Below are 18,493 nucleotides of genomic sequence, written 5' to 3'. Positions count from 1 at the left end.
ATAACCAATGCCATACGCGTTACGAGTCTTTTATTACCGCCACGTCAAACGATCTAGGATGTTTTACAAGCGACACCGGCGACCTTTGTGCCGGTACCGATCTCCGGCAATTAACTCGTCGTCGGACATCAGTATGCAGATCTCGATCGCATCGAAGAACGTACTCGAATGGCGGGTGGATACGTTTTTCCCTGATGGCCAGCGTGACCACTCATGGCGAATTTGAAAACAGGGCAAAGGATCGCACGGATCGGCAGGGATGAAAGTGGAGATCGACGGAGCATGCGCACACGCACAGAGAGACCGATATCCACGACGGGAGCGCCGCGCCGCCGGCGCGGCGACTGGTTTTATCGTTCGGCGAAGTGCGACGTGCATGCACGTAGGAGGCGGTATATAAACAATGTGAACTACATTCCACCGGCATGAGTAACCGTGTTTTGCGCACTCTCGCCACTTCTCGTCCTTTTCAGCGCGCACAAATCTAATTACCCAGCAACCTACCTATCCGAGGGTACAGAGAACAAGCATCGGATATTCCTCTGAATGGTGACGAAGATAAAGTTGACGGATATTATTGGAAGATTTTGAAATCTTATCTTCGTTATGATATTAAAAATGATGCGACAGGTATACAGCGAGGAGATATTGCTCTATTCTAAATGGGGAATTCAGAAATGGCAACGCTGTTGATAGAATTCAGTATTCTCGTTATATGCTTTTTAAGGAAGAAATATCATTTCCTGTTATTATGCGGCGACAGATAAATTACGTTGATAATATTCTTTTAAAGGTGTTACGAGTCGAAGCAGAATACGCGTAAATGTACGCGCTCTCGATGAAATTACTTTTAATCTATAGACGTTATTTTTAGAGATCTGAATTGGAAAGTCTGTTAGGAAAAATGACTGGAAATTGGAGTAATTTGGAGCGAACCGTGTTTGCGAATGTATAAATACTGAATTTATATCGTAGCCGACGCCCGTGAAATGTGCAGAATTTCACGAATTTCCGGTTAGGCGAGTGAGAGTGAATGTGTCAATCCGGACTGAAGTCGTATGCTGATTGCAGTCGTAGTCGACTCGAGAGAGTTCTATTCTATAATATAATATAACGACGTATAATTATTTCAAATAGTTTTCGCTGATTCGTCAATGTAATATAAAGCTGAATTTCTTTAAATAAACAAATTTATACACTTTTTACGTCGTTTCGCTGCAGACTGATCCTTGATACTCGTCTATTTTGTCCACTTATTTCAAGCCGAGCTTCGTGTCTCATTTTGTAAGAAACTAACTTTTATGAAAAATATCATTCCACCTACGAAGACAGCATTCATAACACAAAATGGGCACTGGCAATGGAAATGCTTACCATTTGGACTAAAAATCTCTTCAGCCGTTTTCTTCTTAACAACATTAATCGTTCTTTCTCTAAGGCATATTCAATGAACGATCCTGAAATCTTACGTATCGTAATTTATATCGACGTTAAAAGTCACGATATTCCTATACTTCTTCTTCTCTGTCTATCTTTTAACATACGTTTTTAACATATACTCTATTAAATATCGCATTCTTTCAAAATCCGACACGTACGCGCAATTTTCGAGCGCGTTCGTAACACATTGAATCTGGATATTTCAGTGATCTCCAAATAACACGTTGCAGGAAATAATCACCAACCAGCAATAACAGTCTCGTATTATCGAGCTGATTAGCCGATCGATCGTTTCCTTCGATTCGTTGCGTAGCTTCCCGGCAGCGTCTTCTAGCTAGCAGACCGTTACCCGGCATTTAGCAACGATTCATTACGATCGCATCTCAATACTGCCGTGTATACGAGTACATACAATTTTATCCAGACCTAATTGTATACTAATGAAAACATAACATCGTAATTTGCGTTCAACGCGTCGCTAGTATAAGATTATTTAAGCTACTGTAAGCTCTATAACATAGTCTATACCGACGAACAATTGTCCGCAGACAATTCGCGTTTCAAAAGGTGTTCGTGGTCGATTCGCGTACGTTGTCCGCAAAAAAATGTACCCACGTGTATCGATACATTGTTGTGCATTAGCTGACGATATCGTTGCCTGATGACGACGAACAACGCACGTACACTGTCTACGGACAATTATCTGTCAGTGTGAACCGGGCTTAATTCATCATCTTCTTTCCATTTCTTTCTTTGTTTTTCGTAGCAATCTTAAATCCATTTCACGCGAGATTCATACGTACTTTCTAAACTTTCTTGTACATGGTAGGTTAAGGCTAAGAGTAAGGAACTTTAAATACGCGTAACTTTCGAACCAATGGAACTCTACACTCGAGACTGTTATATTTCGTCTGTATTCATCGAGCGATATATATATGATAGTAATCAGAAAATGGGAAAAAGAAGATTAAAAAACAGCGGTGGCCCGAGTCGAAGTTTCACCTAATAATTTACTAATTAATGGTATATTGGAATTGACTAGTTATGAGGCACAGGTTGCAGACTTGTTTGTGACGATCTTACAATCTTACGTCGAATAGAATAATCAGCGTTCAATACGTACAATTTACATCGACGTTTCATTTGGTTTATTATCAAACTTGTTATTATAATACCTACGCTAGAATTTATGAATAAATACTAACGACATGTAATTAGCGACTTGTAAACATGTAAACTTGCCAAATTACAAGTCAACCGATTAACCTATTTCGCGTGAGAGTATAACATTCTAAAGCAGAAATATATGATCCGTGTCAATTTGTAACTTGTCGTTCGCTAACGTTATTTATTAATAGGTAAATCGATAAGTTACAAGTTGTACGTTGTAAATCTCCGTTCTACGATTTCATAATTTCCCGTCAAATAAGGTAATTAGATAATATACAACTCGTAAAATTTTATTTATTTCGTTGCCAAACTCGTTAAAGTTACGCAACAATATTTTTGGACGCTGCCTTTTAACTTGTAACTTGTGATTTGCGATTTGTAACGTCTCGCTAATACATAGACAGTGTTAATTTCAACTGTACGAAATGGCTCGATATTTTCTAACGTATCTAGATTCGGATAAATAAAGTTCTACATATCGTACGTTGAAATGCACGAGAAACTCGCTCATCTATATCGAGATGGATCTGGTCTAACGAATGATTTAATTTAAAAGCATTTAGCGATATCGCTGTTAGCGTCTGAAGAACGAGAACCAGTACATCTCTTATGTCATTGGAAACTGTATAAGCTAGATAATTACACGTACGTTACGAGAGGAATGTGGCTTTCCCAACTTTTCCTCTTCCTGCTTCTACACGTTCATCTTTCGCTGTCTTTGCAAAACGAAGCTATCGAGCAACACAACGAGGGATAAACACGAAACAGACAGGAAAACGATCGAAAGTAGTCGTCCACTCGAATGTTGATCGTTAATTCAAACGGTGTTGTTTAATCAGCTTAGAAAGTTGCTCGCGCTCTACTTTAATACTTTGCTATACAGGCGCGCGCTTTGCTCATCTTTCTCTAAATTCTTTTTGTCTCATAACGATAACGCATAGGTGGAGGACAAAATAGCGTAAAGGACTTGCCGTGGAGAGCATTAACGAACACGTACATGCTGTTAGGATTAGGCCATGGTTACAATGGATTAGCTTAGGTACGGTGTCTTTGATGAACTAACATTCTAATGGATGACGCCAAAACAATGAAGTATACAAGATTCTTATGAGAATAAGTACTTACGTTGCATGCATTTCTTTCTTCACGTGTTTCATTCGTCGAAGCACGCATCCACTGAAACCATAGCCTTACTCATTACCTGTGATGCACCAACAGTATTATTTACAACATTTTCAATATCGTTCATGCTACAATAATGATATATGTAGAGTATGTGCCAAATGGACTTATAGGGCATTTAACTATAAGAGTATCAAAGCGTTGGTATAATCTCGTTTAATGCGTTTAATACCAGTTCCGTATATGTCTTTTCCATCTCTTCCTTAAAAAAAGAAGTTGCTATTATTTTACGAAAAGAAACATTCGCGTCCGTTCTTGAGGCAACAACGTACCCAATAATCGTATCCATTGGTAAAAATAACCATTTTCCCATTTCTCGTTAACGAATCGCTTAGACTAAAAATCGATCTACCTAATGTTACGAATAATTTTATTTTAAAGTAAGATGAATGTTATCTGGCACAGTAGATGAGATAGGTAAAATTCAACCAGCAGTCAATCCGTTAAAAGATGCATCGACTGTGTTCGTCCTACGCGCTTCCGTCTTTCTTCCCTCGCCATCTCTCTCTCTTTATCTCTCTCTCTCTCGCTCTCTCGTTCTCCTTCCACCCACGGCTCGATGAATGCATCATGCGTGCATGCAGTTCGCCGCGCATTCCAGTAAAGTCCCTGATCTCCTGCCCTTGCGGTTTAGCATTCTCGTTAAGTCGCGCTGGAATGCTTCTCTTACGTATTTGCGAATAAATCGACGGTTTTATGAATAAATCTCGACGGCAAATTGCAGCAGCTACGGCAACGACGGATGATTAGATCGTAATCGATTCGATCCGTGGAACAACCTGTTCTTAATTGCAAAATAATTTCTACTTAGCGACGGCTTGATACGGAAAATTTATTATTGTCGTGACAGGAATCGCGGCTACGGATTGCCCCGTTCCAACCGCAGGTAGATCCGCGACACTGAAGCCTCTGACGCGACAAAGAATGCGCGCGAGAAACGCACACCGTCGACGCGGTCGGCCATGACCAATAAAATACCATCGTGCAATGAATATCTGCCGAAATAGCCAAGTGTTCTGTCACGACTATCGCCAATGATAATGCGATCTATGTGACAGCTGACTCGTATGTTAAAATCAAGCGAGAATTATTCCAGCGGTATCCTAACGATTGGAACGCGAAGAACGTTTGATGCATATGCGTATGAGTTATGATTATACACGTGTGCACAAATGAGTTGCAATACAGAGTGGTCCGCCTGAACTCTTAGATACCGTTTTCCTGGAAACTATAGCAGACATCGACTAATTCTTTTCTACATTTTAACGGTACAAGGAGATTGACCGCTACGAGGTACGAGGATTTTTTCTCTGACGACTATAAAGGGATGCTCTCGTTCTCTTTAATGCGATGCCGTATTAATTTCCGTTCGTTAGGATAGTCCTTAGAGAACTGAATAACGTTCGTTCGAAGCATCTTTCGTTATTTTGCATAATCGACGAACAGCGACGAATGGAAAATCTAAAGGCAGGCTCGAGCCAAGGCGCCAGACAGTAATTAAAGCAGACTTAATTTCCAAGACATTCGCAAAAAACATATTACTACAGTGAATTCTGCCTATAACTGTGCGTTCGTGACAGCGTATGCGCTAGTTATAAGATAATATTATTGAGAACCTATGCCGCTCGTTTTATTCCAAAGAGAATAGGTAAGGAAAATTACGAAGAAGTAAAAGAAGAAGAGGAAGAGGAAGACCCATAGGTTACGACTGAATTTATTTCAACGATAATCGTAAGAGACACCCGCGCTCTCTCGGATAGGATATAGGGAACGCGGAAGTGCGTATGTACGTGCACGTTGAACGCGTAGCTTTGTATAGCTGCGAACGTTCATAAACCGTGGCTCTGCAAGAAGCGCTCGTCGTGCAAACAACGCATCCTATGATAGCACGCAGGAAATGCTTGTCGCCAGTATTGTAAATACCGTGACAGACCTATATGATATTCGATATCTATGGTCTTTCGCTTAATATTTGCCGTATACTTTATAACTGTAATCTTTATAGCGTAACTATCTATAGCAGCAATTTCTCGCGTGACTTTGCGTAAAGAAAAATCCAATAACGGGATACGTCGGAGAATGTCGAAAAAGAAAAATTCTGCCAATTGATTGATAAAGAAATAGAAATTTAAAGCCGCACACTATAATAATATAGAGTCACGTCGATAACGCAAATTATTAATAATAATACGATAAGATACGATTAGTTTCTGTATAAGGATGTATACCTGTAACTATCTATGTTCTTAATTATTTAGCTGTTTTTACATTCAGAATTTTGTTCTCCTATGAATTGTTTATCCCTAACTCCATTCTACTTAATTTTCATGAAACCATTAATAACGGATACCGTTGACTGAATTATTTCCTGTTAATAGATTTTCAAGTTCAGTTTCACGATGCGCTTGTTTATGTAGCGTAATCCACGTCGTGATCACGATACACGTGGTATCTGCTTGACGATTTTGAAGTTTACGACTGTAGCAAACGACAAGGTGAAGTATTTAAAAAATATGCTTTTAATACCTTTCTTAAAGCAGGTAGAGAGATCATTGGCTGTTACAACGATAATCACGCAATGCGTTTTTATTTATCTTTATTTATGAGGCACTCCTTAAGCAATTACAGCCGAAGAACCGAAACTCTACGATAAAAACCGAATCTTTGCTCCTCGTTTTATCACGCGTATCTCTCTTATCTATCGCTTAAACATGAATACTTCAACCGTTTCTCCCAACAATTTAGTCGTCGACGGACTTCGACAATCTTATTAAAAGCCAAGTCTGCACTGATAGGCAATCGTCCACAGACACGTGTCGCAGCCGATCAGCGGCAGACAAAATTCAAGTCCAGAAACAGTTTGCGTATAAAAGCTCCGTCCACACTGGCGGATAATTGTCGACAAGCATACGTCATCCGGGGAGAATTCTCGACACGGCGGTATTTGCGCGTCGAAAGTGAAAATATTTTTTATCAGAGAAAGTGACAAATATTTTTTATCGGAGAAGCTTTCTTATTTACTTGTGGCATGTTGCAGATATAGTGACATACATGTACATATACAGTTACCGACATATGTATATGCTAATTCAAACTTCGATGGATAAATAAGGACACGGTACACAGCGAAACCAGTGACGGTATGTTTAACGCGTATAGCGAATATTTTCTATAATTGACTGTCTCTATAACGCCATGCGAGTTATAAATTTCATCGAACAAGAATAAAAAAGTGTAAATGCATGTATTACGATATACATACGTATTATACGAAGCACACATACATGGAATACATGGAACAAGGTACAACCGAGTGATTTTACGACATGTGCGTGTAACAATAGACAGAAAATGCAGCGTGTCTTAATTGTATCACCCTGGCACGTCTTGTATAACTTATATAAAAGTATACTTATTTATTATTTCATGAATTATAAAGCGTCACGTTATACCTAAATCCGGTTTCACACCGAGATTCGCGAATCGTGATAAACGAGGGTGGTGAAGCCACCTCCAGAGAGTGCGAGGGACTACGTTTGGGCTACATCGATGATTGGTCGTGATCGCGCTAGTACGTAATCTTCTTTCTTATCGAGTAAGAACATGTACATGTTCGTAAGTAAAAGTGAGCCAAAAGATCGGTCAGAGCCACGTCAGCGCTCTAGCAGTTTTGTCAGAAGGTGCCAATGTGGACCCACATGAAGTCTAATGGTCCATCTCTATATTCCTATATCTATGATATGTACGCGCAGAGATCGAAAGAAGCCTTCTGGAAGGAATACGAGTCTGATTGGTTGTTTTTGACAGACTCGATACAGTCGTGAAGTTACGCGCGTGTAAAACAATATAACATCGGGTGATAATGAGCGACACAGAGCAGCAGTACCTTCTTTGCCCGTTGCATCTCATGAGACTTCTTTCCATCTCCGAGCTGCGTACATATGATCAGTTTCTATCATACGCGTATCGCGTATCTTCGTGCGAAGATCCGAAAATAAAACTTGTTTTTATCCGAATATCACAGTATTATCTGCGTATCGTATTATTAAGTTGTCCGGAAAGTGTCTTTCTTTTACAGACACATCTTTCACAACGATGCATCTTTATACAAACATGAATAATAATACAAACAAACAATAATATAAAGATAGAAACAATAATATAAAACGGAAGAAACTTTCCGGACGACCTAATACTTTAGCGTAATAGCGCCACCAAGCAGTCTATTTACAACTTATACAGTTTCCATTTCTCAGATTAAGACAAGGAATTGTAAATGAAATTCCTATTACAGAAGGTTAGGAATGAGTTCGTGCAAGGGATACGAACAGCCGATTCTCGCAAACGAAGAAGAATACGAACAAATGATCCCGCGGTAATTTCAATGAGCATCAAAATTAAAGTCCAAAGAGGAAGACAGGGATTCAACGAGATTCGTCGGTGTCCATCGAGATTCGGTAAGAGTGAAGAAAGAATAATTCTGGTACGACCTGTAGGCAAATCGTCGCTCTAGTTTCAATCTGCTGTATCCCCGCTGCTTTGTAAACTAAGGAAACCGAGTTTCAAGTTTACGAAGTTTAGCACTGTCGCGTGGAGAAATTACAAGAACTAAACGTTTGTTGCTCTCTAAGCAGAATTTTCATCGTGTTACAATGAATTTGTATTTGTATTGAAAACAGCAGCTAATCTTAGAAACTAAGAGGACAAAATGGCAAGAGGCTGTTGTTGCGATCATTACGCAAATGATATCGACGTTAAACGTGTCGAAGCCAACGATGATTGAGAAGGCAACGTGTGCCGGCTGAACGATATATCAGATAAACAAACAGCCGACAATTGAGTCGCCGCCAAGCATCGCATAGTCTGCCCATCGAATTTAATTTGACGATATCGCAGAACTGAAACATGGCTACCTTGGTAATTGCGGATTACGCGGTGATCGCAATTACGATGCTCATTAGTTCGGGAATTGGTGTGTATTACTGGCTCACAGGAGGGAAACAGAAATCGACGGAGGTAAATTTACTTTAGGTGCAATAATTCCCTGGTGTAAAAATTGTTTCAACTCTTATGTAAATAATATGGGACACGCTTAACACGAGATACATAGATTAATTTGTATATATAATAGGAGTATTTCATGGCGGACAGATCGATGGGAGTGGCACCAGTCGCAATAGGTTTAATGGTTTCGTACCTATCTGCGGTTAGTTTGTTGGGAGTAAGCTCAGAAAACTACGTGTATGGTACTCAGTACGCTGTGATCAACATTTCTTACGGACTTGCTACTCCCTTCGTCGCTTACTTATACATGCCGGTATTTTTCAAACTTGGCAATGCCAGCGCCTTTGAGGTAAGTTTCTAGAAAAATTCAATTTCAATTTCAATTTAATAACTTTGTAAGATAAGAACCAAGACCGCTAAAGGATCGTTACGTACGACAATTTCATTTTAATGTTACGTGAAGTATTAGTGGTTCGTGGTAGTCAATAATGAAACTTTTATTGTTTGTAAACACCACCGATAAGATATAGATAGTTCTAAGTAAAACTAAAAAATAGTACAGTAGAGCTACGTTTATTTGAACGTTCAGTTTCTATTATTCCAACTACGATCGAACGTAATTTCGTAAAACGTATTTTCGCAAAGTAAATTCTGTGCGTTAAAAGAGGAACAGTTGAAAGTATAACACAGGGATCCTACATCGTTCCAAACAATAATCGGAACTGCTCGGTTATCCGAACTGTTTTGTCCCCCTGTTCGGATAAACGAGATTGTATTGTATACTATAGAAGCACAGTTATGGCAATATCATATGTAGAACAACGTATAAAAAATACAGCAGGCACGAATAAGATAAAAAGAAATTTTCCTATGCTTTCAGTATTTGTACAAACGTTTTGGCAAAGCGGCGAGGCTGGCAGGAAGCTTCGCTTTTATGCTTCAGCTGCTTCTGTACAGCGGTGTAGTGCTGTACGCACCCGCACTTGCTCTAGAAGCTACCACAGGTATCTCGACAACTGCAAGCGTAATCGGCATGGGATTAGTCTGCACATTTTATTCGACGATAGGCGGTATCAAGGCAGTCCTCGTTACTGACATATTTCAGAGTCTCTTGATGCTGATAGCCGTTATCTTGGTGATCGTTACAGCAGCCGTGAATGTCGGAGGTCTCGATCAGATATGGGAGATTGCTCGTCAAGGGTCGCGAATAGAATTCGATAGGTGAACGTACATATTTTTCAGACGATATTCGTACTAGGAATGCATAGATCGCTGAAACTAACAGCGCGTACAACATCGGGTTTTTTTACACTCGTGTGTTATAACATTTGTATTGCGACGCTTGTATGATATTATATTTATAACTTTATTCTTATTTTGCTCTCTTACTTCTTTTTATTCTTCGCTCTTTCAAGCATTAGAGTTAAGAAGCAGTGTGTTAAGATTGGAACATAGCGATAGCGCGTTTGTTATAGTTTCTGGCGTAGTTCCGATATTTTTTGCGATAGCTAAACAGGCCAATATGTAGCTGACTTCTGCATTCGCGTTTCAAATACAAGAAAATTGCAAATGTGATTGCGTAGGTTGGTAAAACTTAAACATTTTCTTCCCAGTTCCGACCGGTGGTTCCTTCGAGACTTTTGTTCCTCGTAACGAATACTATACGTCGCGATAAGCAAACAATTTGGCCTTGAAAATCATGCTCAACGTTAATTTCGCTATTGCTTCTTCCAATGGACCTGCACCGATCCAAAGCTACAGAAACACCTCTCAAAGACACGACAAATAATTTTTTGACAGACACCCTGTATATTCTCACTTACAGAGCACTACCTAATTTTAAGTTCGAATAAGACATAATATAACCTAGTTTTTTATTATAATACGCATGATGAATAAGTAACGACTTAATTTTATAATTAAAACGTCCACTTACGCTTATCGCGAGTAGGTACTCGTATCAAGTGTCTCGTACGATGTTACTTACGGACGATAATCTATTTGCAGAAGTCAGTACGTATATGGTTCTGGTCGGTCTGCAAAACTCAATTATGATGCAGTCTCATAGAACCTAGAAGTCAGTCTATGCGTGCATCGTTCAACGTGAAAATTACAATTTATTCTCATTATTAAATAAATAGGAAGAGCTGCGGAGAATTGCCAACTAAAATCTCAATTTACCAGTGTTCGGTAGATATTACGATATTATTACGCTTTACGTATCGTTTAGAACAGCGAAACAATCAGAGCATGATTCTTTAACCGTGGTTATAATACGAACCGTTATGTTGTATAACACGAGTATAACAGTGCGCTAGCAACTGGTTAAATCGATTTTCTCTTTGGCATTATATATTGTAAATTGCCATGAGCGTGATGCAGTTAACACACTTTCAAATACCACGCCGGGCATGAAACATTTATTTTACGAGGAATCCAGTCGGGTATCGATACTGACAATGGTATGTGCATTCATTCAGCATTTCAATGGACCCAACGGTGCGACACACCTGGTGGAGCTTGACATTTGGAGGTTTCTTCACCTACCTTTCCTTGTACGGCACCAACCAAGTTCAAGTTCAGAGAATGCTAACCATCAAGTGAGTATCTACCCGCTGCTGACTTTCTACACAATGCGTATGTGTCCCACGATACCGCCAATTATACGCGTTCATCGGAATTCCATAATTAATTACCGTAAATCGACGCGACGTCTTCGTTGATACGCTTCTAAACGTTGAAAGACGATAAAGAACTCTATCTCGATACTTATGAGTTCGTACAACGCAGGGCTCTTTCGATTATTTCAAAATTTGCCGATATATCGAGGAAAAGAACAGGAACAAATTTTCGTGAGCAGCTCTGTAATAAAATAAGTACCGCGTGCGGAAGTTTTCCACTAAAGTGAATTATTTTCTCATCTTGTTAACACTTTTTGTAGTATTATTTTGATAAACGAAATATATTTTCACCGTGGATAACGGAGGAATACATTTCTATCATCGATAATGATTAGCAGTAACAAAAAAGCGTTCTCATCGCTTATAGGCAATGATTATTTGTAATAAAAATAGCTTCCGCTATCGATAACGATTACAGGTAAATGAAATCGCTTATAACGATTGTTCGAAGCTAGAATATTTACAAATTAATATTTTTTAATAATAAATTAATATTTTTCTTGAATAATCCCTTTGAGATTTAACGAGCATCTAAAGTTTTTCATTTAAACGAAAATTAATCCTTTTATGCTTTGAATAATACGTAAGACGATACGAAGATTACGTGGGGAAAACGTCCCAAGTTCAATTTTTACGTTGATTGCTGGTTGAAAAGTAATAGATGTTCTATTTTGATTATTTCAAATAGTTTCATCGTGAGAGTTATTTCAATAAATACATGCGAACGCTAACACAGCTTCTGTGTTAAATTCGCCTGAAATATAATTCGGTAAATATTAGTAAACTCGTTACCCTTTCTCGATATTTATACAGATAAATTACAGATTAATTAATTAGATATTACAGATAAATATTTATGAGATAATGAAATATATTACTATAGCCGATATCATTTATAGCATAACTAGAAGAAACTGGAATTAACCTCGTTTAAGATCGATCGGTGAAGATTGTACGTAATTCAAGAATCTTCAACCTACTGTTCCGCTAATCCATTTCGTAGCAGCAACAAAAACTCGTAAAACGAGCAAATAACGATGCACGATCTTCGAATCGATCGATCTTTCCTCTTTCTTTCGTCCAATCGTAAATTAACGTTCGATAAATCAACGAACCGGCCTACGAACGAAATTTCTATACAACTCGAATATTGCGTATCCCGATCCGAATTCCAATGGCATTGTATTCATCTCGAGGCACATTATCGCGATTCTCTTGTTCGTAGCGTGACGACACGACAGAAAGACGGAGGAATTTTCCTGTAGACTTTATCCGAGCTACGCATCTCGCATGCATACCGCCAGTAGCGATCGTTCGATAAATCGTTCTTCGTCCGCTACGCTGTTGATTCGGTTTAACGATAATCGTCCATAAAATTATCGCTATGGCCGAATTTTTCGATTTTAGAAACGTGAAGGACGCGCAAACTGCCATTTGGTGGAGCTGGCCATTGTCTTCGCTGATGTCTTTGGGCCTATGCTTTGCCGGTTTGGCGATATATACCAAGTATCGTGATTGCGACCCCCTTCAGGCCGGAAGAATCAACTCGTACGATCAATTAATGCCGCTTTACGTGATGGACATGCTCTCCGAGTATCCAGGTGTGCCAGGACTTTTTATAGCCGGCATCTTCAGCGCCGGACTCAGCACCATCTCCGCCACGGTGAATTCCCTAGCCGCCGTTATGCTCGAAGATTTTATCAAACCCGTATATCGTTTTCGGTAAGATTCATAACACCGTGAAACGAGCTGAATCTACTATGCCTTCGGTCATAATATACGATAATCTGTATTTAGAGGATGATTCAATGACCCAGAATAATGCATCGGAGGCTTCGTCTTTTAGAGAACGGAGGTTGCTTTGTCAAGGACAGAAGCAGATAATTGACAGAACTTTATTCTATATTGGGAAATAAGTTAAAAGTATAAAATGACATTTTTTTCGTTTAACAGCACGTTTTCGGGAAAAGCGAATTTGAATATATTTTGTCACGAATAGATCGCATTAATTAATGCGTTTACGCGGAAACTATAAAATCTCGTGTAATCTCTTAACTCATCTCCCCTAATTAAACCTTTGCACTCGGAATTTTATTTCAATTTCCTTACCAGCAGCTCCCAACGCTTTTAAGCGTTTTATTTGAAATTTACTTCAAGCAAAAAATAAGACAATTTAAATAAATAAAGGAAGAAACAAATTCGTTTAAATACCAGTTTTATTCACACTATTGTTGTATTTTGTAATTTTCAAGTGTATGATATATCTTGAAACAATTTCCAGGTTGCAATCCTGGTTTTCTTTCGCACGTTTCACAAAAAAAAAGGTGGGACTGAAAGAATGTCGAGTGGGACTCGACAAAGGAGCTCCTGAGATAAAAACTGATGTCGAGTCACACTCGACATAGGAGTGCAAAGGGTTAATGTATCGTTACTTATCTCTTGGTATTCCGATCATTCGTACAAAGCCGCGTGTACGTACGTGCGATATATGTAATCCACTACACCAACATAGAAACAATTAATACTATTTCAGGGGCAAGGAGATTACCGCAACCGGATCGATCATAGTCAGCAAGATTCTGGCTTTTATAGTCGGTATCGCTTGCATAGGATTGGCATTTATGGGTCGATTTCTTGGCGGGCTTCTTCAGGCTGCTTTGACGATTTTCGGCGTGGTCGGTGGTCCCGTGTTCGGCATGTTCACTTTGGGCATGTTCACGCGGTTGGGAAATCAGAAAGGAGCCATCATCGGCCTCTTGACTAGCCTCGTTTTCTCTTTATGGATCGGTTTCGGTCAGCCAAAGCCACCGATTCCAAACAAAGTGAACGTCACCGCCTTAAACTGTAGCTACGCCGATGCATATTACGATCATGAGAAATCGTCGAATTTGCATTTCGAATACCAGTAAGGAATTCGCCTGCTATTCATTGACTACGCATATTTTCAGTCTCCGTTCTACGCACATTTTCTGATACATGCAACTGCTTCTTGGTTTTCATCATTTCAGATATTTTTCGAGGTTCAGCGTAGTGGGAAATAATATTTCGAAAGTGGTACCTAAAAGAATCTCTTTCCCAACTATTTCGTATTTCTATTTATTTATATTTATCTGCATAATAGTATTCGAGATTATAACTGTGTTAGATATAACTAACTGTATTCGATATTACAAACAAGTACTTCATTTTGCATATTCTATGTATACTCGCAGTACATTTTCGTTACAAGTACGCATGTCTGTCCTTTGAACTATCTGCTGTCTAGTTATTAACGTTAATTGCATTACAGAATTATTGTTATCGTTAAGAATATTTTTATCGCTCACCGATCTCATAAATTTCTTCCTTATTAAATATCTTTGCATGTATATAAAATAATTTTATATAACTTTGTCATTTCAATTTTTTTTTATTCAGCACTTCACTTATAAAAATAATCGGCTGTTGTACAAAAATAGAATTATTTCTATATTTTGGGATATTTGTTAACGTTATTTGGAGAAAGATAAATTTACGATATTACGCAAAAGAATAGTATCTATTACAAACATTTTTTCTCAAACAGAGATCGTGCTTCTTACCACAACTTACTTACGCTAAACTACGTCTGCACCTATTACATCAAATTGCCAACGTTTTCCTTAATCGCAAAATTAATACTTATTCCACGTAGTACAATTTACCATAATTGATTTCTAAGAGGTAATAAATTATACGGCTTTTCTGTTGCAGGCAAAATAACAATGACTCGTACTTCTACCTCTACCGCATTTCCTACATGTGGTACTGTCCACTAGGAAGTTTGATCAGTTTCGTAGTAGGATGGATTTCCAGTTGGATCTTGAATTTAATTTCGCGTAAAGAATCCAAGAATACGCAGTCAGAACTTTTCACACCGACCTAATAATCGCGACTATGTAGGGAAGAATCGAGAAATTCGAATGAAAATGAACAGTAGCACCGCGTACGTACGCTGATTCGCGTAACGAGTGACGCAACAGACATCTACGAACGAACTTGTTCACATACATACGTACATTCGTACATACACACATAATTTTACGATAACGAATAATCACTATCGTCTTCTAAATATCCTACGATTTCCACTGGCGGTCGAGTTACCATTAATCGGTTGCGTTATACAATTTTTAAACGGACGATCGCTCCTTAGAAGATACTGCCTCGTCATCCTATAATTTCCAACATCGTCATGAACAACGTATGTCTCTGGTATTTCTGCGACTAAAAATTACACGTCTCCCCGTACAAGAAAACAGAGCTAACATATCGATCGTTTATTTGCAACGCGCTATGGCTCGCACAAGTCTCGCGATTGGCCTTCACCTAAAAACAACCGAAACAAAGCCCAAATCCGTGCAACAAGGTATCCGTAACGTCTGTCTTGTCTCGACAAAAATCTGATTGTATCTTGAAAAAAAAAAAAAAAAAAAAAAAAAATAGAACATGTTAGGTAGAATATGTTAACTAACGAAAAGCTAGATGCCATTCGAAAAAGTATATAGAAGATCTGTCGGAGAGATAGATCGGACGAAATCGCGGTCGATACAACACGTACTCGGTTTCCTTTCGGAATTCCGATTATCGTCACGAGGCGTCAACCTCTTCTCCTTCTCTGCAATGAGGAGTAGACGTAAACACTACTCGAACCACGGGTGTGCTGAACGTTTACCGAAACGTTCGCAAATCACGATGGAATGCCGTCAGACTAGTGTTCCCGTGCGCGGCACACGGTGACATACAGAACGAAGCAACGACCCGTGCACTGTGCAGCGCTTACGTAAGGAAATAACGCCGTATCGAGAGAGACAGAGGGGGATGGAGGGAAGGGGACTAAGAGAGAGAGAGAAGAGACCGAATGGACCACCTCGTGCTTCGTTTCGTCTATATACTAAAGCCGCGTATTCAACGTGGTCACGTAGTACGCTTGCAAATGTTTGTGAGCTTTTTGAAATGTTAATGGGCGAGCGTGCGTGACAAACGTTTGTCAACCACTTCTACTAAACAAACGTTAGCAAACAAGGGCTTGTTTATGAGCACCTGTCGCTTACGCATCGGTACCGCCAGTTTTTAACTTCGACCGTACGGAGGTCGCGGTTATCAATGTGCTCTGAAACATAGAATGCACAGAATCGAGAAATCAGAGTGGTGTAAATCAGCTCGTTCGCAATTTTCGTAAAATAGCGTTTGGTGTTTATTGTTATGAAAAATTGAGTATACTTCATGGAGTCGTGAAAACGTATCGTGGCAGATAATAAAGCTATAACTTAAAATACATTTACCGTGTAAACGTGGTCCCTTCGTGTCCGGCCCACTTCGATAATACTACCGTTCATGTATTTTATTTTATATTATTTATTACATATGTAACATGTATATTACACATATATGTATATGTTCTACCATAATAATATAAGTAATTATATATTAATCATAATGTATTAGTAAATAATGTATTGTACAATATGCAGTGTATAATGTACTTAAACACATTTGGAAATTATTTGTGAAAAATTGTCGTTGATGATCTTAATCCCAAATTTGAAGGTGTTAATATGAATTTTTGTCAGATTCCTTTAGAGGCTGTTATTCGTTGACAAACGTATACAATATTTACGCTTTCCGATGATCATAGACACAATACGAGTTAATTATGAAACTAAAAGTACGATATTGAAACATAGTTGAACAGCAAAGTTGAAACACGTGACTAAATTCAAATTAAATTGAAATTGACAAAATCTTGGCCCACAGCTATAATTTCCAATTCGCCATACGCATGTGCAACGAAAAGATTCGAATTACAGAGAAAATGATTCGATACTTCAAACTTTTGAAAGTCTTGTAAAGTAAACATTTTTCCATTTTTAGTCTTTATCTCGGTAAAGTGTATGTAATTCACGAAGTAAAACAACGTTTTATCCACGCATTGTATAGAAAATCATTCGAATCCTAAAAATATATCGTTGTCGGTCTATAAAAATCTACGTAATTTATATCTTAACCACTTTTGGTAGTTCTAGCGTTATTAAACGCATGCAAACAAAGAACTGGAGTGGGAACATCCATAAATATTTAAACAGACATATGCAAACAATTAATTCTGCGCGTGGCATACGTCATCGATAAACAATCAAAAGATTCGTAAATGTTTGTGAACTACTTGCGCGATCGTTGGATACGTGGAATAGCAATCTTTTTTCGTTTTGAATATACTCGACTCGGCTTTCGTTGAATTTTTGAAATGGAGCCTTTATGGCTGCCGCCATCCGCGTTGTGCAACCATCACTGTCTCCTTTCGCCCGAGTAATTGCGTTACGCAATTCGCGCATCTCACAAGCTTTGCTTGTTCGCTAATTTAACGTGGGACAATTCGTGGATTATGTAAGAACAGCGGGAACTGTAAAAACAATTTTTACGTGGAAAAACTTGATACAGAACTATGGGAAGATCGTTGATTATAAATTAGATCAAACGACGTTAAAATAAAACGTATAATATGTTATCGACAATGAGAATGAGGATGTTTGAATGATGTTGATGGAATGGGAAAAGAAAATGTTCAAAATTATTCCATGTGTGATCTCAAGTACAAAAAATCCCTGGGTTTCTCAGATCGAATAAACTGAAAAAAAGAAAAATAAAGATTTAAACCAATCATTCTCAATTTTAATTACGATACATATTTAACGTTTAATTACGCGTTTTGCATATTGATGCCACGAATACGCAACGAATGTTAATCGAACCCATGGACGAGGTAACCTCTGCTATTTTATAAGTGTTCGTCTGTGCACTACGACCATCGTCATCCGGTACGCAACAATATTCTCCATGTTCCGCCTATGAATGAACGAACGACTGGTATTTTCTGCTATAAACTTGGAAATTTCCACTAATTAGGCTCGTAGAGGATCCAGTTAGTTTTTCCTCCTTTTGTTCTCTCTGATTCGAACGAACCTCGTGTAATAGACTAATCCGACAGAGATTAAGGT

The 18,493-nt window shown here is 38.7% G+C and overlaps 2 protein-coding genes across 15 annotated transcripts in view; one reads left to right on the top strand and one right to left on the bottom strand.

Annotated features, from left to right (window-relative positions):
• The window catches only part of LOC126915402 (protein expanded-like), a 117,716-nt gene that overhangs the window by 60,745 nt on the left and 38,478 nt on the right, over window positions 1-18,493 (bottom strand). For 3 of the 11 annotated variants that reach the window (XM_050720041.1, XM_050720049.1, XM_050720048.1), the window contains exon 3: window positions 3,736-3,786. The exons of the other annotated variants lie outside the window; for them this stretch is intronic. The gene's annotated coding sequence lies outside the window, so the exon portion shown is untranslated. The remainder of the gene's footprint in view (window positions 1-3,735; window positions 3,787-18,493) is intronic. 11 annotated transcript variants of the gene reach the window in all.
• On the top strand, window positions 6,444-17,427 carry LOC126915412 (putative sodium-dependent multivitamin transporter). Of its 4 annotated transcripts, none has more exons than XM_050720083.1 (10): window positions 6,444-6,732; window positions 6,830-6,932; window positions 8,087-8,249; window positions 8,472-8,808; window positions 8,924-9,145; window positions 9,677-10,017; window positions 11,277-11,396; window positions 12,885-13,199; window positions 14,011-14,382; window positions 15,210-17,427. In XM_050720083.1, exons 4-10 carry the CDS (start codon window positions 8,698-8,700, stop codon window positions 15,379-15,381), a joined length of 1,653 nt encoding a protein of 550 aa, XP_050576040.1. In that variant the 5' UTR covers window positions 6,444-6,732; window positions 6,830-6,932; window positions 8,087-8,249; window positions 8,472-8,697; the 3' UTR covers window positions 15,382-17,427. The 4 variants fall into 4 exon arrangements, with proteins under 4 accessions (XP_050576040.1, XP_050576039.1, XP_050576041.1 ...); XM_050720082.1 differs by having other exon boundaries at window positions 6,444-6,749; XM_050720084.1 differs by having other exon boundaries at window positions 6,444-6,932; window positions 8,475-8,808.

This window comes from Bombus affinis, chromosome 4 (assembly GCF_024516045.1).
Source record: "Bombus affinis isolate iyBomAffi1 chromosome 4, iyBomAffi1.2, whole genome shotgun sequence".
NCBI lineage: Eukaryota > Metazoa > Arthropoda > Insecta > Hymenoptera > Apidae > Bombus > Bombus affinis.
This window is presented reverse-complemented; position numbering and strand designations above follow the sequence as displayed.

Excerpts from the sequence above, each read along its gene's own strand:
- LOC126915412 (XM_050720083.1), top strand. The coding sequence starts at position 8,698 with ATGGCTACCTTGGTAATTGCGGATTACGCGGTGATCGCAATTACGATG. Across the intron at positions 11,397-12,884 it reads CAGAGAATGCTAACCATCAA|AAACGTGAAGGACGCGCAAA; the intron begins GTGAGTATCTAC and ends TTTCGATTTTAG. Across the intron at positions 14,383-15,209 it reads AATTTGCATTTCGAATACCA|GCAAAATAACAATGACTCGT; the intron begins GTAAGGAATTCG and ends TTTCTGTTGCAG.